At 43.6% G+C, this 27,187-nt stretch overlaps 1 protein-coding gene and 1 non-coding gene across 8 annotated transcripts in view; one reads left to right on the top strand and one right to left on the bottom strand.

The window, feature by feature from the left end:
* Window positions 1–21,634, bottom strand: part of CEP164 (centrosomal protein 164) — a 65,958-nt gene extending 44,324 nt beyond the window's left edge. For 4 of the 7 annotated variants that reach the window (XM_004452910.5, XM_012523087.4, XM_012523090.4 and 1 more), the window contains exons 1-4: window positions 21,493–21,634; window positions 15,087–15,206; window positions 13,695–13,806; window positions 2,025–2,229 (exon numbers count right to left, since the gene is read on the bottom strand). In XM_004452910.5, the coding sequence (XP_004452967.2) occupies window positions 2,025–2,229; window positions 13,695–13,806; window positions 15,087–15,168 (399 nt within the window). In that variant the 5' untranslated portion in view covers window positions 15,169–15,206; window positions 21,493–21,634. Of the gene's footprint in view, window positions 1–2,002; window positions 2,230–13,694; window positions 13,807–15,086; window positions 15,207–21,492 lie in introns of all 7 variants that reach the window. The other 3 variants (XM_058289435.2, XM_058289433.1, XM_058289436.1) reach the window with 3 other exon arrangements.
* Window positions 8,246–8,352, top strand: LOC131276352 (U6 spliceosomal RNA). Its single transcript, XR_009183865.1, has one exon. It is a non-coding gene; the product is annotated as a U6 spliceosomal RNA (small nuclear RNA).
* Window positions 21,635–27,187: the final 5,553 nt, after the last annotated feature.

Here is a 27,187-nt window from a genome sequence, read left to right as displayed (position 1 = left end):
GCTCCGCAAAAAGTGAAATGGGGTTCATGCCTCAGGGCACCTCGGGGGCCATTTAGAATGTCCATATTGCTGGGGGGAGGGTCGCCAAGACCCCCACGCCCAGCTTCAACCAGAGCACCCCCCTTCTATTTGTATACGCTGGTCCCCTATGGAGGAACTGATTGGAAGACATGGCTTCCTACTAACCAAAGCCTGAAAATCACCAGCCGGATGACCCGCCGGCAACCTCACCAACCACATAATCCCTAACGTACCATCTACCTCTCACGGTGACTGGTAGGTTTCATAAAACCTTTTCAAGAACTACCAGAAATTTTCTAAGGTGGGAGAGAAAAGGGGAAGGATAACCAGTGAGCCGAGCCTTGGGAACTCAGCGCAGTGTCTTCTACGCAAGGCGTGAGTGGGTACTGCGCGACAGAGGGCCACGCCGTTAGAGAATCTCAGGGCTAGAAGAAACCCTACAAAGTCAACCTGTTCTGCTGCCAACTAAACAGCCCCAGCCCATGCGTGCACACTCCAGAGAGCTCGTGCCACCTGACCCAGGTCCGCTACCGGCCCAGGTCCGTCCCCTGGACAAAAGTAGGTGCCTGCTGACAGCTCCCAAGAACCAGACCAGCAGCCCAGGGCTACCCGCTTGCCTCCACCTCCGGAAACAGCGACAGGAACCCTTCTGAACAGGATGCTCCATGGGCTTGGTTGCACACTCGGAACAAGGCCCCTTCCCCAGCCCCTACCCCAGGACCTCCCTTCATCTCCTCTGCCCACATCTCCTCCTACCGGAATAGGCCCGGATGCCTGCTTGTCATTTAAAACAATCCTCGGGTAGCGAGAAGCCTATCATCCATCTTTTGCCTTTCAAAAACATTACACTCTCTAATTCATCCTATTTGGAAATCACCTGCCCTCCTTTCTCTAGGTAGAGGAGTGGGCTTTTTACTTATTTCTAGAACCATGAGTGATAGGGAGCAGGGGAGGGCAGAGTTTCTGTAGAGCTTCAAAATGACAGAAAGAATAAAATCAGCAGCAGCCAGCCAAGGCCAGAGCTGACACCTTGGGAAGGAAGGAAGGAAAGTGAAGGAAACCTTCACTGAGAAACAAGCACCAGGTTGTGGTGGGAAGTGCCAGACTATAAACAAAAAAGAGCAAAACACTTGGGCCATTGTGAGCATTGAAAAGACTCCCAGTGCTCGCCACCTGGCTGCACTGAGTTCTGACGTTCCTCCCTCTTCTCAGAGTGACCCACCTGCCCACACCTGGGCGGCGGGAAGCAGGCCCGTCTCCTGGTGCTACCACAGGGTTCTGGGAGGCAGAGCCTGGGCCTCCTCTCAGTCTGGCTCCAAGCCTTAGCTTCTCCAGCCAGTAACTGCCTCCTAAATTCAGACACACTGGGGGGCCAAACGTATCAATAACGGGACAGCACTCTGAACTCTGAGTCAACAAGTTACCCGAGGCCCCAGCAATCACACTGCAGTCAAATTTCAATCACTCAACACCAACCAGGGACACTGGTGACCGAGACCACCCATGGGAATTGATAAAGCCCAAAGTTTTCTGGGGGGACCCTGAAGCCACCAGTGTTCTGATAAATGAATTACGGCAACATCTGACATGTAGGAATTCACATCCCTTTAAGACAAATAATGCATCCAACCAGGTAGCCCTGACTCTGAAAGAAGAGAAGTGACAGTGCAGCTGGGTTCTGGCCCCCAGGGGCCAGAGGGGAGGTGACATCACTTCTTCGACCTCTGCAAAGAACCATCCTTAACTGAGATGACTTTCTAATGCTATTATGTAGCATGTGCTTCCCCAGGAGGGGAAGGAAATCCTTTAGAGCTAGTACTCACTTCTAGAAGTTGAAAGGAAAATTTTCCAAAAGAGAGATACAATTCAGATGATGTATGATCGGAATGTTCTAGGTTATTATTCTCAACCTCTCAACTCAGCTGCCAGTTCCTAACATCCCCTGAGGTTGCAGCCTTGGAGCTGGCATTCATTGGCTCACCAGGGGACTTTTGGAGGCTCACCAGGGGACTTTTGGAGGTCTCTTTGTCCTTCTTGTCTTTCTTCTCCTTTTTCTTTCTCTTCTCTTTTTTCTTAACGGCCCCGGGAGCAGACAGCTTCCCTCGCTCTTGGATCACCAGGTTCCGATAGTGCTCGTCACATGGATGGTCCCACATGGACTGCCCGTTGGCGAAGTTAAAATAGTAAATATCGCCTGTGATGTCCTGGCTGGGGGTAAGCAGAGGTCAGAAGTTAGTGCCTGGGAAGCAGGTATGGCTCAAGCAATTGGGCTCCTGTCTACCATATAGGAGGTCCAGAGTTCAATGCTCAGGGCCTCCTGGTGAAGGCAACCTGGCACGAGCTAAAAGCTGGCCCACGTGGAGAGTTGGCCCATGCAGAGTGCTGACCTGCACAGCGGGCTGGCCCACGCGCGTGAGTGCTGGCCTGCGTAGAGAGCTTGTGCAGCAAAATGGCGCAACAAAGAGACACAGAGGAGTGACAATAAGAGTCACAGAAGTTCAGGGAGCTGAGGTGGCACAAGAGATTGAGCACCTTTCTCACTCCCAGAAGGTCCCAGGATTGGTTCCCAGTGACCCCTAAAGAGAAAACAAGCAGATGCAGAAGAACACATGGTGAATGGACACAGAGCAGACAGCTAGTGCAAAACAATGGGGGGGGGAGTGGAGAAATACATAAATAAATCTTTAAAAAAAAAGAAATTAGTGCCTGCTCAGGTCCAAAGCCACTGCAGAAAATAAAGGGAAAAAAAAGAAAAAGGGGAAGGAGGCAGTGAAGAAGGAGGAAGAGAAGAGGAGAGGGGAAGTGAGGAGGAGAAAAGATGGATGGGGAGGAATAAAGGAGAGAGGGGAGGAAGTAAAAGGTTAACACAAAAGTTGAAGGTAGAAGGTTAAAACAAAAATTGAAGGGTACCATTTGGCTGGAAAAAAAAAAAGAAGGAATTAGCTTAGATATAGGAATGAACAAATGGGCTATCTGAGGACTTCTCTAGATGGAGATGTATATTCACTGGGTTCCTGGAAATCCATGCTAGACTACAGTAGGAGTAAATTTAATTTTATTTAGACCAGAAGCAAAAACACTATGTACCTTAGAGATACATGCTAGGATAGACCTTGTTTGCTATTTTTATAAATGGCCTAAGGAAGAAAAGTGCATTGTGAAAGCTCTGGCTTAGCAGAGAACTCTAAGCTCTGAAGAAGTAACAATCCAAGTTGTAGAGCTCAGTGGTACCAGAAAGTGATGCAGAAGGAGTGTTTCAAGAGTCTGTGTTTAACAAGGACAAATCCAAAGTAAACCATTCATCCCACCCACCAGTAATAACCCATTAGAACAGCTCACAGAAAAAAAGAATTCCATTTACCATAGCAATATAAAAGATAAAATTCCCAGGAATAAATCCAAAATGTGCAAAACCTTTATAAATCTTTACTAAAAAGTCAGGAGAAAAATTAAAAAACAATTGGAGAAGCATGCCATGTTCTCTCTTTTTTTTGTTATTTCTCCCCCCACGTTCCCCCACCCCCCATTGTCTGCTCTTTTGTGATCATTGGCCAGTTATCTTCTATGTCTGCTTGGATTCTTGTCGGCAGCTCCAGGAATCTGTGTCTCTTTTTGGTTGTGTCATCATGCTGTGTCAGCTCTCCGTGTGTGTGGTGCCACTCCTGGGTGGGCTGCACTTTTCGCACGGGGTGGCTCTCCTTGAGGGGCGCACTCCTTGCACATGGGGCTCCCCTATGTGGCATGGCACTCTTGCCCTGTGTGGCATGGCACTCTTTGCGTACGGCAGTACTGCACATGGGTCAGCTCATCACACGGGTCAGGAGGCCCTGGGTTCGAACCCTGGACCTCCTATATGGTAGGTGGATGCTCTATCAGTTGAGCCACATCCACTTCCCTGCCATGTTCCCTTGAATAGACTCAAATCTATAAAGATGTCAGTAATCCCAAATTAACATAAAAATCCAATACAATTCCAATAAAATCCAACTGGATTCTTTTGAAATTTGAGAAGCTGAGTCTCAATTCAAATAGAAAAGAATATGTAGAGTGTCAAAAAAGATTAAAAAAAAAAGATACATGCAGAAATAGGAAAATATTGGGTGTAAAGAGAACAATGATATAAAGTATACCTTCAAAATACTCTAATTTAAATAGTGTGGTACTGAAATATAAATAGACTGATAGAATAGACTACAAAGCCCAGAAACAAACCCATTTATATATGAAAATTTGGTTTCTGAGAAAGTTGACATTTTAAATCACTAAGAAAAAGATAGGGGAAACAGACTTTGGCCCAGTGGTTAGGGCGTCCGTCTACCACATGGGAGGTCCGCGGTTCAAACCCCGGGCCTCCTTGATCCGTGTGGAGCTGGCCATGCGCAGCGCTGATGCGCGCAAGGAGTGCCGTGCCACGCAAGGGTGTCCCCCGCGTGGGGGAGCCCCACGCGCAAGGAGTGCGCCCGTGAGGAAAGCCGCCCAGCGTGAAAAGAAAGAGCAGCCTGCCCAGGAATGACGCCGCCCACACTTCCCGTGCCGCTGACGACAACAGAAGCGGACAAAGAAACAAGACGCAGCAAATAGACACCAAGAACAGACAACCAGGGGAGGGGGGGGAATTAAATAAATAAATAAATCTTTAAAAAAAAAAAAAAAAAGATAAACCATTCATTCTATAAATAACAATGAGGTAAATGGCTATTAAAAAACGAAGGAATGAAAAAGGAAAAAGTGAAGGTAGAGTCCTATACAACATTACTCACCAATAAAAATTGGTGAACTAAACATTAAAAAATAAAATAAAACTGCGAGAAGAAAATATAGAATAATTAGTAAGCTAAAAGTAAAGAAGGCCTCCCTAAGCAAGAGGAGGGGGACAGGTCACAAAGAAAAATAACCCTGGAAGATCTGACAGGTTAAAATTTTTAAACTTTAGCATGATAAACCATAAACAAAATTAAAGGATCAGAAACTGGGAGAAAATACTGAACAGTAGTAGTAAGAGTGATACCCAGATACTGAATATTCAAAGAGTTCCACAACCTTAAAAAAATTAAGAAGATAAGAAACCCAAGAGACAAAAAGACAAAAACAAAACAAAACACAAACAAATTATAGAATATAAACAAATGGCCAAGAGACACTCTATGGACAATTTGGGAAATGTAAATTAAAACAACCAAACACAATTTCTTGCCCTTGGGTTGGCAATTTTATAATTGATAATATTTTAAAATAAACCATCACATATACTATTGATGAGATTGTCAAACTTTAATGGAAAGTAATTTGGTATTAACTAAAAATACTTAAATGCGATACATCCTTTAACGTAACAGTTCCAATTCTAGAAATTAATTCTAAAGAAACATACACAAAACTTCAGGCCACATGCTTGATTGAGCTGAAGGAAACACCTGACCTCTCCTCAACCCCTGCAAAGACAGACAACACTAGATCAATAAATAACAACAAAACAATAAGCAAACAAATTTTTTTTTTAACTTAGCCAGACAGAAAGAAATCCTCAGATGTCAGAAACAGATAGAAAACTTGAAGCCTGAGTAATAAACACGTGAACTGAGAGGTGAAGGCAGGTGTCTTACCTGGATATAGGCCCTGGGAGTTTGGGCTTTCAGGCCAATTTAGGGACACAGAATGTGTCCTAGGGCCTCCCTGAAGGTGGAAACTGAAGCTGAGATATTTGCATGAATCTGGGGCCCTTCAGGCTGCTACTTCAATAGAAAAAAGATATAGGAGGCTGTGGGAGCAGTAAGGAAGCATGAAAAACTGAAACCCTAAGATGCATGTAGATCTAGAGTCCAAAATGTGGCAAGAAAGTCCCAACCTAGGAATTAATAAAGATTAATAAATGTAAAATTTAGTCCTCTACCACCCTTGGCAAAGCAATTGTAAAGCCATTCAACAACCTAGGAATGAGGCATTCACAAAAAACAACTGAGAATTTTCCCACAATTGAAGAGAGACATGAGTCTTCAGAGTAGAAAGGCACTCCAAATCCTGAACTTGGGTAAATAAAAATAAATCCATACTTAGATACATATATAGAATACTTAATTTATGGGATATATATATGTCAATGTTAATCTGGAATCCTGTATCCAAAAATGAGGGACTATGAATTCTTATCACATACACATAGAACATTTATATAAAAAGAATCATTTACTGAGCCATAAAAGAAGTCTCAACAAAAAATAAATATGAATAAATAAAATTAGAACACAGTAATGAAAACATAGCAAAACTCTATATACCTCATTCCTTTCAAACTACTATTTTTAAAAATTTTTAAGTAATGACTTATACTTTCAAATCAAGCACGTAGGGGGAAAATAGAAGGAAGGAAATAATAAAAGAGCAATCATTGAAGGAGAAAACAGAAATATTAAAGAGTCAACTAAAAAAAGGTAATGTTTTGAGAAAATTAATAAAATAAGTACTTCTGAAAAACTGAGCAAGGAAGATGAAAGAAGTAATAAACAAAAAAATATCAGGAATGAAAAGGGAACATAACTACAGATATGGCAGAGATTCTGAAACTGTAAAGAAATTATGAATCAGTGGTGATAAACTTGAAAACTCAGACCAAATGGAAAAAACAGGCTACCAAAATTGACTTAAGAAGAAACAGAAAGCCCAAATCAACCTACCACCATTAAAAAAAATTGAATCAAGCGAAAATCTACTCACATGCACACACACACATATACACACATAACACATACAACACAAACAAACAGGCCCAAAAGCCTAAAGGTGAGTTTTATCAGACCTTCAAATAACAGTTAACCCTATCATAAACAAATTATTCCAGCAAACAGAAAAAAAGTTAACAGTCCACAAAACTGTTTTATGAGGCTATAACACCTTGATAACAAAATCAGAAAGGGCCAGTGTAATAAATGTATGGGACAATCACTTGCTATCCAGGGACTTGGAAGAGCCAGGCCTTCCCAGGTGCAGTCCTTGAAGCTGGTGTGGGACATTCAGAATAGTCTAGTGTCTGATGTACCACTGTAGGCTATCCTACAATACTGTTTCCAACAAAATTACACTATCTCAGACCCCGGTAATAGAATAATTTGCCTTTATACCAAGAAGGGTGGGAAAGCACCAAAATCCACATCGGGTGTGTGCCCAGGCCAACTTCGAGGGGTTCATGCTGTGAGACCTAAAGTTCTTACGAGGTTACCTAAAACAAAAACACATGTCAGCAGAGCCTAGGCTGGTTCCATGTGTGCTAAATGTGTCCATGACAGATTAAGCACGCTGTCCTGATTGAGGAGCAGAAAATCATTGAGAAAGTGTTGAAAGCATAATCATAGAGTCAGAAAGCTAAATAAAAATATATGAAGCTTTTTTGAGTAATAAAAATCAAAGGCTTGTTAAAAATAATAATGAATGTATGAGTCCATCTTACTTATGAACAAAGATGCAAAAATTATAAATAAAATATTGGCAAACTAAATCTAAGACTATCTAAAAATAATGTGCCATGATTCACATGGTTTATCCCAGAAACTCCAGGATGGTTTAACATTGGAAAATACATTAATGTTCCTTGCCACACTAACAGATTAAGGAAAGAAAGCCACATGATCAGTGCAATAGATATAAATAAAGAATTCTATAATGCACCATCTGAAGAAAAATGATTTAACAAACTAAGATTAGAAAGGAACTCTAACTAAAACCTTCAAACAAAAGGTTTCAAGCATTTCCTTCAAATGCAGGAACAAGAAAAGTATGCCTTCTATCACCATCTCTTTTCTTCTAAGTACTACCGGGAATTCCCAACCAGTGCATAATACAAGGAAACAGACTTTAAAGCTTTAATATGAAAAGTATAAAATTGTCCTTATTTGCAGATTACATGATTTTTCTACATGGAAAATCTAAGAGAATCTATAAATCATCAGGAAAAGAACATTCACCATGGCAGCTGGATAGATAAGATCAATAATAAGAACCAATAATATTCCCATTCAGCAATAATAATCAATTAGAAATGTCATAATAATTTTAAAAGATCCCATTTGCAATGGCAACAAAAATTATAAGGTCCTCTGGAATAAATCTAACAAAAAATATGCTATATTTTCAAGAGAATATTGTGAAAAAAATTTTGAAGGACATAATTTAGATCTAAAAACAGTAATAGTTATATACATCGATGGATTAAAAAGGCTCAACATTACATACAGTGCTCGCTTCGGCAGCACATATACTAAAATTGGAACGATACAGAGAAGATTAGCATGGCCCCTGCGCAAGGATGACACGCAAATTCGTGAAGCGTTCCATATTTAAAAAAAAACAAAAAACAAAACCAAAGGCAAAAAAAAAAAAACAAAACAAAACATTACATAGACATCAATTCTCCCAAATTAATCCATAAAATATACATGCAATTCCAAACAAAATCCCAAGAATTTTTGGCAGAGTTTGAGAAATTGGTCTTAAAATTCATACAGAAGTGTAAAGGACCAAAAATTACCAAGGCAAACTTAAAGAAAATCTAAGAAGGATTTGCCCTACCAATCTTAACTCTTATTACATAGCTTTAGTAATTAAAACAGTGTGGTATTCCCAAGAAACTAAAAAAAGAAGAGCAAATTAAACCCAAAATAAACAGAAGAAAGGAACGATTAAAGATCAGAGCAGAAATCAGTGAAATGGGCGGGGGCGGGAGAGAAATCAATGAAACCAAACGCTAGTTCTTTGAGAAGAGCAACAAATTTATAAACCTCTAGCAGAATAATTAGAAAAAAAGATAAGATACAAATAACCAATATTAAGGATGAAAGAAGTTATACAACTACAAATTCTACAGATATTGAAAGAGTAAAGTAATATTATAAGTAACAAATTTAACAACACAGATGAAATGGACAAATTCCTCGAAAGGCACAAAGTACCAATAATTACTCAAGAAGAAAGAGATAGCTTGGATATTTCTATATCTATTAAAGAAATTGAATTTATAATTAAAAATTTTCCCACAAGAATACTCCAGGCCTAGATGGTTTCACTGGTCAGTTCCATCAAACATTTAAGGAAGAAATAATATCAACTCTACACAAACTCTTCCGGAAAACTGAAGAGGGAGAAATTCTTTGCAAATAATCTTGGGAGGTCAGTATTACTGGTTTTATACCAAAAGGAGACAAATACATTATAAGAAAAGTATACTACAGGCCAAGTTCCTCATGGACACAGATGCAAAGAAACTTAATAACATTTTAGAAAGTCAAATCTAGTAACATATAAAAGACCAAGTAGAATTTATCCCAGAAAGGTAAGGTTGGTTTAACATTTAAAAAAGCAATCAGTATAATCCATCATATTAACAGACCAAAAGAGAAAAGCCATACAATCATACTAATAGATTTAGAAAAAGCATCTGATAAATACAACATCTATTCTTGATTAAAAACAAAACCTGGGGAGCATATGTGGCTCAAGCGATTGGGCTCCCACCTCCGATTGGGAGATCCAGGATTAGATTCCCAGGGCCTCCTTGTGAAGGTAAGCTGGCCCGTGCGGTGAGCTGGCATGCACAGCGTGCTGGCCCACACGGAGAGCTGGCACAACAAGATGACACAACAAAAAGAGACCCAGAGGAGAGACAATAAAAGACCAGGGAGCTAAGGTGGCACAAGCGATTGAGCACCTCTATCCCACTCCAGAAGTTCCCAGGATCGGTTCCCAGTGCCGCCTAAAGAGAAAACAAGCAGACACAGAAGAACGCACAGTGAATGGACACAGAGAACAGATAACAAGAGAGGAGGCAGAAATAAATCTTAAAAAAAAAAAAAAAAAAAAACCTCCCAGCAAGCTAGGAATAAAAGGGAACTTCCTCAACCTGACAAAGGGCAGTTACAAACCCCCACAGGGAACATCATACTTTATGGTGCAAGACTGAATCTTCCCCCCAAGATTAGGAACATGGCAATGATATCCATGTCTAGTCTATGTGTTCCCAAGGTTATAGCCAATACAGTAAGGCAAGAAGCAAAAATAAAGGACATCCCAATTAGAAAGGAAGGAGTAAAACTGTTTTTAATCCCAGAAGACATGATCATCTATATAGGAAATCCTACGGACTCTATTAAAATGCTACTAGAACTGACACCGTGAGTTTAGTAAGGTTGCAGGCTACAAAATCAATATACAAAAACCATTTTCATTTCTATATAAAAGCAACAATCAGAAACTGAAATTTTTTCAAAACACTACTTACAGAAACATTAAAAATATGAAACACTTAGGAATAAATCTGACAAAAGATGGACAAGACATGTACACAGAAAACTGAAAAACATTTCTTAAAAGAAAACTAAATAAATGGAGAAAGGCCATGTTTCTTTGGTTGAAAGACTCAACACTGTAAAGATGTCAATTTTCTCTAAATTGATTTATATATTTAATGAGATCCCAATCAAAATTCTAGCAGGATTTTTTTTTCTAGAAATTGACAAACTAACTCAAAAATCCATATGGAAAAGCAATGGACTTAGAATAGCCAATACAACTTTCAAAACGGAGAGTTGGAGAATTTACCCTAAGTTATTTCAAAGATTTATTATGGAGCTAAAGTAAGAAAGACTGTGTGGTATTAGCATAAAGGTAGACCAACACGTCAGTGGAAGAGAACAGAGAATCCATAAATAGTCCTATGCCTGTATGATCAATTTGGAAAAATCTAAACACTCTGAGTGGTTAAATAAATCAGGATTTTAAAAAAATTGTACATCCATATATAGAAAAGTAGCAGCTGGTGAAAGAATGAGATAAACCTACACATACTGACATGGAAGAACAATGTATATAGTATAGCACTTACATTTAAAAAAAAAAAAACAACCTGTATGTGTACGTTTTAAAAGGTCTGGAAGGAATTCATCTAATAACTTTAAAAACCCTTGGGAATGAGAGTAAGGGTAAAAGATGACTGTAGCAGTTTGATATGGTTATGAATCCCAAAAATAGATATCAGATTATGTTTGCAATCTGGTCTGTACCTGGGCATGATTAAGTTATGATTAGGGCTTTGACTGGGCCACGTCATTAGGGCATTGAGTCCCCACCGCTTGGTGGGTGGGACTCACGGATAAAAGGCATGGCAAAGCTCAGAGTTGAGGGATTTGATGTCGGAGTTTTTTTTTTAAAGATTTATTTTAGGGAAGTGGACTTGGCCCAGAGGTTAGGGCATCTGCCTACCACATGCGAGGTCCGCGGTTCAAATCCCGGGCCTCCTTGACCCATGTGCAGCTGGCCCATGTGCAGTGCTGATGCTCGCAAAGAGTGCCATGCCACATAGCAGTGTCCCCCACGTAGGGTAGCCCCACGTGCAAGGAGTGCGCCCCGAAAGGAGAGCTGCCCAGCACGAAAAAAAGTTCAGTCTGCCCAGGAATGGCACAGCACACACGAAGAGCTGATGCAACAAGATGACACAACAAAAAAAGAAACACAGATTCCCATGCCACTGACAACAACAGAAGCGGACAAAGAAAATGCAGCAAATAGACACAGAGAACAGACAACTGGGACGGGGGGAGGGGAGAAAAATAAATAAATAAATACATACATACATAAATAAAAAAAAGATTTATTTTATTTCTCTCCCCTTCCTCCCCCCCACCACCCAGTTGTCTGTTCTATGTGTCCATTTGCTGCATATTCTCTGTCCACTTCTGTTGTTGTCAGTGGCATGGGAATCTGTCTCTTTTCGTTGCGCCATCTTGCTGCATCAGCTCTCCGTGTTTGCAGCACCATTCCTGGGCAGGCTGCACTTTCCTTCGTGCTGGGTGGCTCTCCTTAAGGGGCACACTCCTGGCACGTGGGGCTCCCCTACATGGGGGACACCCCTGCGTGGCACGGCACTCCTTGCACGCATCAGCACTGAGCGTGAGCCAGCTCCACACGGGTCAAAGAGGCCCGGGGTATGAACCGCGGACCTCCCATATGGTAGGTGGACACCCTATCCATTGGACCAAGTCCACTTCCCTGATGTTGGAGTTTTGATGTTGGGAGTTTGATGCTGAAGACTTAAGCTGGAGCCCCGGGAAGTAAGTTCACAGAGGAAAGAGAAGCAAGCCCCAGGAAGAGAGGAACCCTGAACCCAGGAGGAAGCAAGCCCTGGAAAGAGAGGAACCCTGAACCCAGAGAGAAGCAAGACCCTGGATGGGAGGAACCCAGGAAACCTGAACCCTTGCAGATGTCGGCAGCCATCTTGTTCCAACATGTGAAACTAGACTTTGGTGAGGGAAGTAATGTATGCTTTATAGCCTGGTATCTGTAAGCTCCTACCCCAAATAAATACCCTTTATAAAAATCAACCAATTTCTGGTATTTTGCATCAGCACCCCCTTGGCTGACTAATACAATGACATATATATAAGTTTTAATGAAATGTTGTTTTAAAAAGTAAAAAATCACCCACTACTCTCCTTATAGGATGAACACAGTATTAGCCACCACTGGCAGGTGCATGGAGGCCGCTGGCACAAAGCTGGCCCCTAATCTATGCCAGCTGCCTTCCTTCCATCAAGGTGATACCAGAAACAAAACACAAACCACCATCCCACAAACCCAACCATGAGTCCTCAGGCCCTGGAATACTGTGCGCAGTGCCGACAGATTTATTGTAAGAAAGATACCATGAAGCTGTAAAAGGGCCAAGGAGAGGCAGCTAGAGAGATCAAGAGAACAGGGAGGTTGCCAGGTGGGAAGTGCTGAAAAGAGCAGGATTCTGGGCCAAGAAGAATCAGGCTATGGCTGATCATTTTGAAGTGGGACCAAAGTAATAAATGGTCTGAATAAGAACAAGATTCCTCCTTGTACACAAAATCGCATGACACCAGGGTAAGAGGGGACCCCCTAAGATTTCAGAGAACAGGGAAGCGGACTTGGCCCAGCGGTTAGGGCATCCGTCTACCACATGGGAGGTCCGCAGTTCAAACCCTGGGCCTCCTTGACCCGTGTGGCGCTGGCCCATGCACAGTGCTGATGTGCACAAGGAATGCCATGCCATGCAGGGGTGTCCCCTGCGTAAGGGAGCCCCACGCACAAGGAGTGCGCCCCGTAAGGAGAGCCGCCCAGCGCAAAAGAAAGTGCAGCCTGCCCAGGAGTGGTGCCACACACAAGGAGAGCTGACTCAGCAAGATGACGCAGCAAAAAGAAATGCAGATTCCCAGTGCCGCTGATAAGGATGAAAGCGGTCACAGAAGAACAGCGAATGGACACAGAGAGCAGACAACTGGGGGGGTGGGGAGAGAAATAAATTTTTTAAAAATAAAATAAAAATAAAACCCTATGCCAGCCTGTAAGCCTCATTACAAACCTCTCAGCATCGCCCTCCTTTTGGGACATGGGTAAGAAGTGGTCCATCATTCTTCCAAACCCATGCTGGCGCCCAAGGCCCTGACCTTGGCAGCAGCTCCCGTGAGTCTAGACGTAAGTTCTGAACGTGCCACAGGGACCATCAAGTCAGCCCGTACTCAGGCCCAGACCTCGGGCCGTCCAGCAGAGGAATGACAGTGCTGGCCCCGACTCTGCAGGACAGGCTTGGAAAGGCGGCCGGGGAAAGCTGACGTCCAGCTCCCACCACCCCTGACAGGCCGCCCGGGCCGCGCCCTGTCCTGACTTACCATGGTTTCCACTCCACGGGCAGTGGGGCCACGATGCCCTCCCGCGCCAGCCACATCAATTCTGGTTCCTTGATGGGATCGATTCCAATCTCTTTGGCAAACTCAAGAATTTCTGCAGAGAGGTCAGAGGGTGGGGGCAGTAAGGAAGATGGTGAGTGGCTGGGAAGAATTAAAAATCACTATCAAATTTTATCTTAGTCTTTACTTTCTAAATTTTCTTCAGAGAGCAGGTATTATTTGTTGAATGTAAATAATAAACAAGCAATTCTTTTTTCTTAAATCACAGTTAAAAATGGTGCCCCTGAAGCTGATAGGTTAGAAGAGCCACATCACTGCCAACTGGATGGGAAAGTTGACTGTGCAGGATTTGTAGATCTGCGTGTCCCAAACTTGCCTACTTATAAAAATCATCTGGGTCAACAGCAGTTGCTGTCTCCATATTCTAAGAATATAACTTGAAATCTAGTACAACAAAGGCGGAAAAATAAGACTAAGACATCAACAAGGCAGGAGCTGCAGGAAGAACCTCGACAGCGACAGCCAGACAGCCACGGCCAGACCACCCGGGACAGGTGGCCTCACCAGAGGCGTACAAGTTCTCCCACGATCTGTGAAAGCTTAGTGCAAAAGCACAAGCCACTCATTCAACAGGCAGGAAGGGGCCCGGGAGGACCTTAAAAACAGCGTACAAAGCAGGTGATGTGTGCTTTAACAAAGACATGTACTGTGGGCAATGGAAACTGAGAGGAAGCCTGACCTTTCTGTTTCTTGGTTTCCTCATCTGTAAAATGGAGATAACAACAGCACCTAGCTCACGAAGTTGTCATAAGGGTTGAAAAGGTTTATATAAAATTTTTAGAACAAGAACTAGCACACAGTAGCACACAATAAATGTTATCATTATTGTTATTTATAATGCTATCTTTTTCTCAAAACTGCTCTAGTTTGTTCTTAAGAAATTGCATTTTCCCTCGCTTCACGATACATTCTATTTAGGTTATCTCCTTACTACATCTTCATTCAAAACTAACCACTGTGTGAGCCCAGGAGTTGGCAAACTTCTTCTGTAAAAGGTCAGATAGGAAATGTTTTAGGCTTTGTGGGTCATATTCTATCACAGTACTTAATGCTTCTGTTACAGCGTGAAACAATACATAAACAAATAAGTGCAGCTGTTTTCCGATAAAACTTTATTTATAAAAATGGGCAACAGGTTGGTTTAGGTCCATGGACTACAGCTTTGCAAGCCCTGATCTAACCCAAGCACACTGAGCAGCCAGCCACATGCATGTACCACACCTGGCAGTGGGAGGAAGATAAATAAATTTGACATAGCCCCTGCCGTCAAAGAACTACTGCCATACCCCACAAGCCTCTTCCCCGGCGTCCTACCTTGCTCGCTGGGAATGTAGGTCTCATCGTAATCTTCCTCCAGAACCAGCTGGTCTCCTATGCGGATGGGTCGTCCGGCCATGTCTGGTCTGGACTCGAACACCTAGATCCCAGAGACCCCTGCCCAGAGGGGAAATGAGCGGCCCGGTGTGGAAGGGGGATTTGGCAGCTGGGTCGTGGAGGCCCTGGGTATGACCAGACCCTTGCAAGTCATCCTAGCCTGGAATGATCCGGGAGCCAGGGCAAGTAGAGAATGGGACCAGCTATTCAGAACTCAGGCCCTGCAGCTGGGCAAGTTCTCTGAAGATCCCTCCTCAAAGTTCATGCAACACTCAGTAAAGCAGAGAAAATCCAGAAACCTGGTTCTCCCAAGAGTTTGACATCATATCCCACACACACAGACAAAAGAAGAAAGAATTAACAGTTTAAGACACATACACGGCCAAAAAATACCCTACTAACACCCAAATAACCAGCAGCACACACCCTCCCATCCACCAACACACCCAGGGCACAGCCACACTTGTCCCTATTTGCACATCCCAATTTATCTTCAACAGTACCCTCAGGCAGCTCACAACCAAGTGGAGGCAGCACACACAACTTCAGAAAGAGAAACACCTCCTGCTCTGGGAGCACTGAAACGGGAGTAACAGATTCCCGCCGCAGGGCTGAAGGCTCTGCCAGGCTTCCAAGAGAGGACAGAGGGGAAGCACCTGGGGTGCCAGAAAGCAGCGTGCGTGGCGGGGGCGGACGTGGGGCGCCAGGCCAGGTGGGGTGGTGGAGATCCTCGCAGGCTGGGCTAAAGAACCTCGACAGTGCCCTGGAGCGAGGGGCAGTCACTGAGGATTCGGCGAGGGAAGGGGACACAAGCTGGCCTTTTCGAAATTTATTTTCAGGATGAGAACTCTGGCAGGACTGGCGTGGCTGAATCAGAGACACGCGCGCTGACTGTCGGGAAAACTGCTAAGGAGGCTGCCGTCCGGCAAAAGAGGGGGTGGGCTTAAACTAGGGCAGAGGCTTGTGGGGGTGGAGGGGAAGGGGTGGCTACGAGGCACGGCGTGAGGTTATACTTGAGGCCCAGGACGTGGGGGTACAGGGTGGGAAGGAGTCCAGCGCGAAGCCAAGGCTCTGGCTCCAGGGACGGAGGGGTCCAAACTCTTCAGCTGACAAGGGGTCTGGGCGTGCTCCTCCCTCCCCACCCCGACCCCCACCTCAGGACCCCCAGATCACTCCAGTGACCCCCGTGGGCAGCTCCCACGCTGAAGCCCGATGAAGCAGAGCCAAGCCAGTCTATAAACAGCTGCTGTGGAGAACCCTATTCCAAGGGCCCCCCCAAACATGGGGGGAGCCAGGCCCCCCCAGGTGCAACCATCAGGAATTCGGCACAGCAGGTCCTGACTGCTCCTGTGCCCACTTCTTCAGAAGGTGTCACTGCACCACAGGAACAGTGAGACTGAAACAGCTCTCCTGGGGATGGGGGGGCACAGAAGATTGGCATCACGTGGCGGGGGGGGGGGGGGGGCTGGCCTGTGACCAGCACTCAGCAACGGCTGCAGCTGGAGACACCAGAGCTCTTCCAAGATCCCTAGAGAGGGACCCCCGGCAAACGACAAAGGGTCTCTCAAGGACCGCACCACGGCCCTCCCTGCACCAGGACAGCTGAGGGATGGGCAAGGAGGGTGCCCCGCCCGACTGTGCCCCCTCTGACTCCCACTGCGACCCCTCCAAGCTGGAACTTCTAGCCTTGGGAAGGAAAGACCAAAGGAAGAAGGGTTCTTCCTGGCCGTGTATGAGCTGAGGTGGGAGCCCACTCCCTGCCCTAAGAACTGGACGTCCTGCCTGCGCCACCCGGGAGGCCCGGGAGGTCCAGGAACCTGGGCTTTCACTGCTAGGCCCCTGCCCGGGGGGCCTGAGGCCCACCGGAGTCTCGAATCCTCTGGGGAAGGGGAGGAGGGGAAGGGAGCGGCTTCCTGGGGAGGGAGAAATCTGGTGAGCAACACAAGGCTCCACAACTTAGCAAGCACAAGCCAACTACCTGGAAGACATCTGAGAAGCTCTGCCCATGAGAAATGTTACCTATCCCAGCTACAGAAAGCAGGGGACAGACAGAATCTCTGTTGTAATGGCAAAAGCGTAAGTAGTCCTAAATAATTATCTATACTTAATTATTTAAAGGTCAGGAAGAACCTGGAAAATGTGAATTCACAGATGGCCCAATTTTCAAGCAAACCTTCTGCCAGAAAAAAAATTAAAATATTGGTGGGCTGTATCCCACCTTCTTGTCTTGCCTTACCTAGCTTCAAAATCACGTGGGCGAGAAAAAAAGAAAGAAAAACAAAAACGATGTGGGCAAGGACAAGGCCAAAAGGGCTGGGAGTTGTAGGAAAGGGGAAGGTGGGAAGAGAAAGTATATACTTTTTAAAAATTTTTATTGTAGTAACATGTATACAACTCAAAATTTCCCATTTAACCACTTTTAAGTTTACAATTAAGTGGTATCGATCACATTCACAACGTTGTGCTACCATCAACACCATCCATTACCCAAAACTTTTCATCAAGACAAGAAAAACTTTGTACCCATTAAGCAATAACTCCCTATTCCCTTCATCCCCCGGCCCCAGTCATATTTATTTAACAGTTACCAGAAACCATTCACCCATTCAAGAAATATTTATTGAGCACTTACTAAGCACCAAGCCTGTTGCCATGCGCTGGAGACACAACGATGATTAAAAACAGATTCAGTTGCTACCCTCCCAGAGACAAATCAAACAGTCACAAATAAATGTGTAGTTGTAAATGAGATAAGAACTCTAAAGGAAAAGAACCCGTTTTAGATGATGCCTCTGCTGAGAACGGCAGGATGAGGAGGTGTTCACTGGACAAAGAGAAGGAAAAAGGGCTCTGGCAGAGGAAGCATCGTGTGCACAGGCCCTTACCAGGAAGCGCCAAGCAGCAGCCCAGAGTGAGATGGAGCTCTGGAGCTCGGGAGGCAGGTGGGAGCCACAGGCTGAAGGCTTGGCCTTTGTCCTAAGAGAACTGAAAGCCAGGGAAGGGTTTTTCCAGCTCGGACACTTTGAAAAAACTGCTCTGGCAGCCACTGGGGACACAGTCCAGACTGGAAGCCATTGGGACACAGACTGGACTGTAAGGAAGAAAATCAGAGTGGATACAGGGAGCTCAGGTAGGAAGCCCTGAGATAGTCCTGGTGAAGAGGCGATGGTAACTTGGATGAGAGTGGTAAAAGTGGAGAGGGTGAGAGGGCTAAGAAGGCAAGCACACAGGCGTGCCCTAACACCCCCTCCACGCCCGTGACCATGACAGACATCGCTAGTCAACCACAGCACCCTCGCCATGCCTCAACTTCGTACTCCATGCGGCCGTTACCAGGGGACTGGCTGGAACCTGATGAAAACTACTTGCCGGCAGGCCTGAGACCCACGATGGGCCAGCGAGTCATGGGAGAGGGGTCATTCAACCACACTTGTCCATCTCCTACCAATCCCAGAATCTAGCAAAGGGGTGACACATAGTGGGGCACGCCCCTCCAGGGAGCCTTCCCTTGCTAACCTCATCTCCTGACAACCCACAACCACCTCGGCACGGAGGACACGATTTTGTGTGTTTATAAACATCTGTCTTAAGACTCCTTTTCTCATGGGCACATGTTCCACCTCTCCCGTCCTCATGCCTCCCTCTTCCTCCGCATTTTCCAACCAAGCCTAAAATAGATCTGTATCAACTGTAAGAGCTGGGTCACTCCTATAATCCACCAACATAGAACCAAGGAATCTCAAGAGCCCATAGCAGCATTGGTCAAATCTCCCTTCCCATGATAAATTCTTCCTCCCCATGCTTTAAGTGGCAGACAGCCTAGTGGACAAAGCACATCCTCTAGGGCCAGAAAGACCTGAATTCAAATCCCAACTCTCTCAGCTGTGGGACCTGAAGCAAAGTCCTGCACCTCTCTAAACCTCAGTAACCCTTATTTGCTGGTTCTGCCCTCTGAACCTACAAAGAGCAAGCCAAGGCTTCTCTACTCCAAGTTAAATATTCCTAGTTCCCTTCCATTCAATATACGCCACTGTTTCCCAATCCCTCAGCATTGTGATTGCCCCCCTGTGAACACTCTGCTTTGTCAGCACAGCCCAAAAATTTGGCCCACCAGCACGCTAACAGAATATACACTCATATGCTTATTTAGGCTTCCTGCATATTTATGTCTTCCAATCTGCTCCAATAATTATAATGAACACTCACTACAGAAAAGATAAGATTTAGTGGAAGAGGCACTGCAGAGAAGGTAGAAAACAGAGTTGACAGTGGACTGCTAATGGGCACAGGCTTTGGAAAACTCTTGGCTTTGAATCCCAGCTCTGCTGCTTACTATCTGGATATCCTTGGCCAAGGTACTTAACCTCTCTTTGCCTCAGTTTCCTCATCCACAACAACAATGCTATGTCAAAGGGTTGCAAGTATTAAATGATTCAATATATGTAAAGCAAGATCTTACAAATACTAGCTTCTATTATCATTCTTCATGTATCTAAAGGACTTATTCTGCACTGCTCTGGAAGACAGATCCATTACCATCAAAGGTCATTCAGACACTGGAAAACTGCTTACTGAACACCTATCAAGAGCCAGGCACTGTGCTATACGCTAGGGCAATAAACCCAATTACACATGGCCTGAACTTGAGCACAGCCTAGCTGGGAAGCCAAGCACGTAAACACAAGACTACAGAGTATACTGAGCCCATTAAAGGAAGCAGCAGAAAATACGGTAGGACACAAAGATAAAGGCAACTCCCCTTACTTTGGAAGGTCTGGGAAGGCATCAAAGGAGAAGACCACCGAGACGGAACTTGAAGTAGAAGCAAGAGTAGGCAGTCACGTTATGAGGTAGATATAATTATACCATTATTCAAATAAGGAAATTGAGTCTTAGCATGTTAAACACACACACACACAAACACACACACCAAAGGTGTCACAGATAGTAAATGACCCAGCCGAACACGCCCACCCTCACGTCTATCTAACTCCAAAGCCTGAGCTCTAAACCACTCTGACATGACCAGAGGTCAAAGAACAGAGGGCAAAGTGGTGGGGGAGAGCCCTAGAATGGAAGGCAAGATTATAAAGGGCTTGGAAGGACTGAGGCTGTGTCCTTTGCATGATGAGGAGCCATTAAAGGATTTCACTAAAGAGACTGGCATGATCACATGTGTTTTTTAGAAAGACAATTCTGACAGCTGCTAAGAACTAAGTAGAGGAAACAAGAACAGAGACAGAGAGCCCATTTAGGGAGCTACCATGAAAATACAGGCAAGAAATTATGAACTAAACCAGCAGCCGTGAGAATGGAAAGGAAGGTCCAGATTCTAGGGATATTAGAAGGCAGAATAACAGGACTTGACGCACGTAGCAAAGGAGAGGGAGGAGGAAAATCGGCACTTCAACCAGTACATCGTTATTATCTGTTCACCTCTATGCCTTGCCCAACAGGTAGCCCCATCTACCGTACTGCCTAGAATATAAAACATGCCCAGCAAATGTTTGCTCCATATATTAGATGGATGAACTCCAGGTGTAGAGCTGGCTGGCTGCGTGAATGAGTCCGCTGAGATAGGAAATATAAGAGAAGGAAAAGACTGGGAGACCAGGGAAGGTTGGAGAGGCACACAGACGGAGACGGTTAAGAAGTGGGTTTGCCCTCAGGAAAGAAGTCTGGCTGGAGATGCAGTCTGGGGAGTCACTGTTTTAGAATGTAACTGAAACTGCATGAAATATCACCCAGGGATGGAGTGTGCTGAGCAGAAAGAAGAGGCCTGTGAAGGCAGTTGAAGGTGATTGTTTTGTTTTTTTTAAGGGCTAAAACAGCCACTTACTCCAAAACAGTGATATTTTAAAATAAGAAGCTAGGTTTTTAAATTAATGCAAGGAGAAAACAAAACAAAAAACAACTTTCTAACTTCCTCAGCTGGCCAAAAGATGGCATAAGGGTGAACTAGCACAGGATTCGGATTTGAGGGGGAAGCTTCCCCACAAGGGAAGCAGTCAAGCAAGGTTCAGAAGGCCAGGCCGGTACACCCTATGACTAGGGGGAACATACGAGCGTCCCCAGCAAGTTCACACGCGCTGACCGTGGCCTCTCCCTTGCGCAAGGGCTCGCCGCTCATTCTCCCCCCAGCACCCCCAGCCTAAGGCCTCTTCCGCCCACTCAGAAGCGGGACGAAGAAACAGATGCAACATCCTCTGGAGACGTTTTTTCATTTCTTCCTCGGTTCCCGCCCGTACCCATGCACATCCCGCTCGTTGGCACACGAGTGCGCCCTCAACTCTCGCATTTCCCTCCTTTCCTTGCTACCAAACCCCTCCCTCGAGGGGATCCTCACCAGTCCCCCAACCCGGGAGGCTCTGGGCGATGGCTCCGAGCTGTGCGCAGCTTCCCCAGCACCACCCCGGCTCCCCGCTTCCAGGGACGCCGGGGTGTTGTCCTGCAGAGGCCAACAACCACTTCCGGAAAGGGTACCAACCTAGCAACTCAGAATCCCGCCCCTACCCGGAGCCAATAGGTCGCGGCAGGGGAGCTCTGACATCGGATTGGTTATAGGTCCCGTCGGATCACGCAGAAGTTCCCATTGCACGATGGGAGATGTAGTTTAAGATAACTAATGGGAATTCGCAATTGATTAAATTAAGAGAACCCTGAATTTGGATATGAGGGGAAGGGAAGTGGGCTTGGCCCAGTGGATATGAGGGGAAGTTGTTCCCAGGAAAGGAGAGCTCATTCTTAATATTTATAGTAACGTGAACTAACTTAAGCAATTGGTCATTTGTTAGCCGCATGATTAATACCAGGTGAATAATCTGCTCACCAATAATTGAGTCTTTAGTAAACAAAATAAATGGGAATGTTAAGTAATGGAGACTCCGCCTTAAAAAAAAAAAAAAAAAAAAAAAACAGGCTCTCCTGCACCCCGATTAAACCGATGAGCACCTGAGCAGGATTTAAAAGTCCTAGCACAGAGTTCAGTTTGCAAGTCAGCAAGATAGGGATAATAATGTTTAGCATAACTATTTCAAAGAGTCCGCATAAGAAAAAAAAGGTGACACAAGGTGTGGCACCTCCACACATCCTGTCTGGCAGAGGGGTTCCAGCAATAATCCCAAAGAGCTTTAGTTTCGCTTAGCCAGAGGGCAAATCTTCCTTTCACTCACAGGTCTTCAACCTCCTATAGAAGACGGGAAAAGACAACTCTGGCCGCGACCGAAATGGGAAAACGGAGAAACAGAAAAGCTGCTAGCTGGGAAGGAGGATGGTGGAGGCCAGCACAGTGGAGCCACCTCTTGCCTCAAGACCCTGTAGTTTCCGCTCCTGGCTCAGACTAACTCCCAGGAGACCAAGCCCAGTTTCCTCATCTCCAGAATGCGTATGCTAATACCTGCCCCTCATAAGCAAAGCAGAATAATAAATGTGGAATTTTGATCAACTTTGGCCTGATCCCCAATTGAGGACCTGTGGCATTTTGATATTAATAGTGAATTCCAAGAAGAGATAATGATGATGTTTGTAAACTGGTCGGTTTCTTTGGACGTGATACCCTTTGATTGATTTAAATTCAAAGGCTTTATGTTTACTTGATTAAATCAAGATTAGGGCTTTGATTCAACCATGACATTAGGGCGTGCAGGATTGAGTCCCCTTCCCCTTGGTGGGCTATATAAACAGATAATAAAGAACACAGAAGTAGATACACAGAACATACACAGAGGAAGGGAGCTCCATAGACACAGAAGAGGATCCTGCAGCCCAGGGACGAGAGATGAGCCATTTGCCTGAGAGTTTACAGCTGACCTTGTGAAGAGACCAGAGCAACTGAGACCTATGTCAGCCTACAGTTGAGATTGGAAGGAACTGGGACCATGGAGACTTAAGAAGAAAGAGGTAGACTGAACCCCTGCAGACAATGCCTGCCATCTTGTTTCAACATGTGGCAACAGAGTTTGGTGAGGAAGTAACCTTGAGATGGACTCTTTAGGGCCTTATAACTATAAGCTTCTACCCCAAATAAATGCCCTTTATAAAAGCCAACAGATTTCTGGTACTTTGCTTCAGCACCACTTTGACTGACTAATGTAGGAACTCACATTGCTATTCCTATATATCCCAAACCAGATAACCAGAAATGTATTCCTCATGCTTAATCCTTCTGCAGCAGTTTCAGCCTGTACTAAACTTTATTCTGCCTGCAGATGTCAAATCAATATTCCCTCCATTCCTTAAAACTCTCACTGAGGGGTCCAAAGAGACCAGACTGAGAAGGAACTCAAAGGGCTTACAAGATCATCCACCACAAACCTTACACAAAATGGGGATTCAAAAAACTATATGTGATTTGGGATGATGAAAATAGTCTGGAACTAGGTAGTGGTGAAAGTTCCACAGTACTGTCAATATATTTAATGTTTTAATATATTTAATTGTCCACTTAAAATGTTTAAAATGATTTTAATGTTGTGTATATTTTACCATGACCAAAAATAGATAAACTATTTTTAAAACTATATGTAGACTTGGTCTCTATACCCAAGAACTTGAAATCAATCTGATTGATTTTTTTGTGTGTGTAGTAGCATATGTATAACATAAAATTTACCATTTCAACCACTTTAGGTATACAATTTAGTGGCATTAATAACTTTGCGCTACCATCACCAACTTGTAGTACCAAAACTTTTTCATTACCCAAAATAGAAATTCTTTACCCATTAGGTAATACCTCCCCAATCCCCCACACACATCCCAACCCCTGGTAACCTCTAATCTACTTTCTGATTCTAAGAATTGATTTATAAGGGGAGTCAACATGTTTGTTCTTTTGTGTCTGGCTTATTTCACTTAGCAGGTTTTCATGGTTCATCCATGTTGTAGCATGTATCAGAACTTCATTCCTTTTTTATGGCTGAATAGTATTCCATTATATGAATATAAATCACATTTTGTGTATCCATTCATCTGTTGATGGACTCTTAGATTGTTTCTACCTTTTGGCTATTTTGAATGCTGCTGTGATGAACATCTGTGTACCCATATAGGTTTGAGTCCCTGATTTCAATTATTTAGGGTATATACCCAAGAGTGAACAATCTGGCTGATTTTAATTTAAAGTCACATTTTGTCGCTTACTATGGGTCTCTTACTCTCTGGGGGAGAGCTAATAAAATAAGAATACTACAGAATTAAGGGGTATTATGAGGGTCAGCAGATGTCGTTCAAGGGGTTGGGCACCTTCTTCCCATGTATGAGGTCCCAGGTTCAACCCCGAGTATCTCCTAAAAGAGGGGGTCGGGTGGGGAGGGTGTGGTATTATGGGATTACCTGGCCTAGATGATAATCATTTTGCATTTTATCAGGATTTTCCCCATAGGTTTATACTCAGAAATCCAAACCAATTTATATAATGTCCTTAGGCAAACATTAGTAAGAGAGTAAATATTTGGGGGAAATAACAAAAAAAAAAAAGACAACAAATGATATACCAGTGATAAACCCAATGAGCAATAAAGAGAGAAAGAGAGTGGGATGGGGAATTTCACACATCGTAGGTTATCTTCTGCAGTCCTGAACATTTAGGAGTGGTTTATCAGTGATAGGGGAGAAGCGAATATTCTTCCCTGCCCCCAACTCAGAAATTCCACTATTTGAACTTTTTCTTCTCTTTAGACTGTTAACTTGGAATATACAAAAAACTACTCACATAATAAGAAAGGAAAATACTTATTAATCTATCATTGTAAAAAAAAAGTGTATAGGGAAACGGACTTTGGCCCAGTGGTTAGGGCGTCCGTCTACCATATGGGAGGTCCGCAGTTCAAACCCCGGGCCTCCTTGACCCGTGTGGAGCTGGCCATGCGCAGCGCTGATGCGCGCAAGGAGTGCCGTGCCACGCAAGGGTGTCCCCCGCGTGGGGGAGCCCCACGCGCAAGGAGTGCGCCTGTCAGGAAAAGCCGCCCAGCGTGAAAGGAAAGAGCAGCCTGCCCAGGAATGGCGCCGCCCACACTTCCCGTGCCGCTGACGACAACAGAAGCGGACAAAGAAACAAGACGCAGCAAACAGACACCAAGAACAGACAACCAGGGGAGGGGGGGAAATTAAATAAATAAATAAATCTTTAAAAAAAAAAAAAGTGTATAAAAATGTGAAATGTTCTCTCTACACTTTCAATCTACCTCATTTAAAATTGAAACTGCCCTTTGATCTCCTTTTTGCTTTATTTTTCCCCATAGCCCAAGTCACCATCTGAAATTCTATATATTTTACTTATTTCTTTATTGTCTGTCCCCCCACATTAGGATGTAAGCTCCATGAGGCAAAGATTTTGTCCATTTTCCTCAGTGCCTAAGACAGAGCTTAACATGTAGTAGGTATACAATACACATTTGCTGAATAAATGAATGGGCCAATGAAGGAAAGAAGGAATCCCCCTACATTAGAAGAAACAACTGTTCACATTTTGATTCCTATCTTCCAGATTTTTTAATGCTTATGCAGATATAAATCCATATGCAACCATATATATGTACATATACATACCTTTAAATTTTTTACAAAAATGAAATCATAACTACATATTGATCTACAATATGCCAAGGTCACTTCATAGGAAGCTACTCCACTTTTTTTTAATGGTTACATAGGATTCCCTTGAAAGAACGTCTCATTTCTCTATTGATGGTCATGTATTTGGTCTCCAAAGTTTTTATAGTATACGAATGCTGAGATAGTATTGTTTTTATTGGAAAGGATCCTAGAAGTGACATTTTCAAATAATTGGTGCTTTTTACATTTTAATAAATCTTACCACATTACTCTCCAAAAATGGAACAATTTACAGTTCAACCAATACCTTTACCAATTCCAGACAACACTAATCTTTTTCTTTTTACGAGAAAGGCAAAAACAAAAGCTTATCCAAACATTGTTTCAATGTGTATTTTTTTACTACTAATGAAGTTGAACTTTTTTTCATGTTTATTAGTCATTTTGATTTCTTCTATGAATTATCTGTTCATATTGTTCACTTTTCTATCAGGTTGCTTGGGGTTCTTATTCATTTGTAGAAGCTCTTTGTATAATATAGACATTAACCTTTTGTCTCTTTTGTATGTGGCAAATGCCTATTATGCGAGTTATCTTTTAACTTTGTAAATGGCTTTTTTTCCCCAGAAATTGTAGTAACAATACTAATAGCTAAACTTTATTGAGCAGTTACAATATATACATGCATTATCTCATTTAATGCTTAGATTATGAGGTAGGTATTATCATTATCCCAGTTTTACAAATGAGAAAATTGGACCAGAAATGTTAAGTAACTACCTTGGGATCTCCTGATTATTAAGTGGCAGAACCAGAATTGGAATACTGACAGTCTGATTCTAGGGAAGTTTTAAATATTTAAGTACTTAAATCTGTCCTCTTCAATACCTATATATCTTCTGGGTTTTGTTAGAGGGGCTTGCTCACTATAAGATTATTAAAATGTTTTTTCTATTTTTTTCTGAAGATTTATTTTCAATGCCAAGCTTTTTAACCTCTCTGAACTGTATTTTTTGATGACCTAGGGATTTAGTTTTCTTCCTTTCCAGATGGACAGCCAATTGTCCCAACAACAGTTATTGAATAATGCATTTATTTCCCTCTGTCAGATACAAAATTCTCATACATACATGGCTTTTTGGTTTGTGTATTTTTTACTTGTGTCTAATTGCCTTCTTGGTTAGGATTTTCTATTCATATTATGTGATTTGCCAATAACAGTTCCTTTGCCTTCCAATATTTACAGCACTTGTTCTGTTTTCTTGTCTTATTGAGTTAACTTTCCCAGTCTCCTAAGAGTGGAGATAATGAGCTTGCTTTTCCTCAGCCTGACTTTAATGGGAATAACATTAGCCTGTTACTCGTGGGCTTTCTGATTTCCTGTTATCTTGTTTAAGACGTTTCTCTTTAGTTTTTTATCAGAATGACTGCTGAATTTTGTCAACAGCTTTCCCCATTTGACAAATAATGCATTGGCATCAGCATAT

The sequence above is a fragment of the Dasypus novemcinctus genome, chromosome 27, assembly GCF_030445035.2.
Source record: "Dasypus novemcinctus isolate mDasNov1 chromosome 27, mDasNov1.1.hap2, whole genome shotgun sequence".
NCBI lineage: Eukaryota > Metazoa > Chordata > Mammalia > Cingulata > Dasypodidae > Dasypus > Dasypus novemcinctus.
The sequence above is the reverse complement of the archived record's forward strand: the minus strand, read 5'-3'. Positions and strand labels throughout refer to the sequence as shown.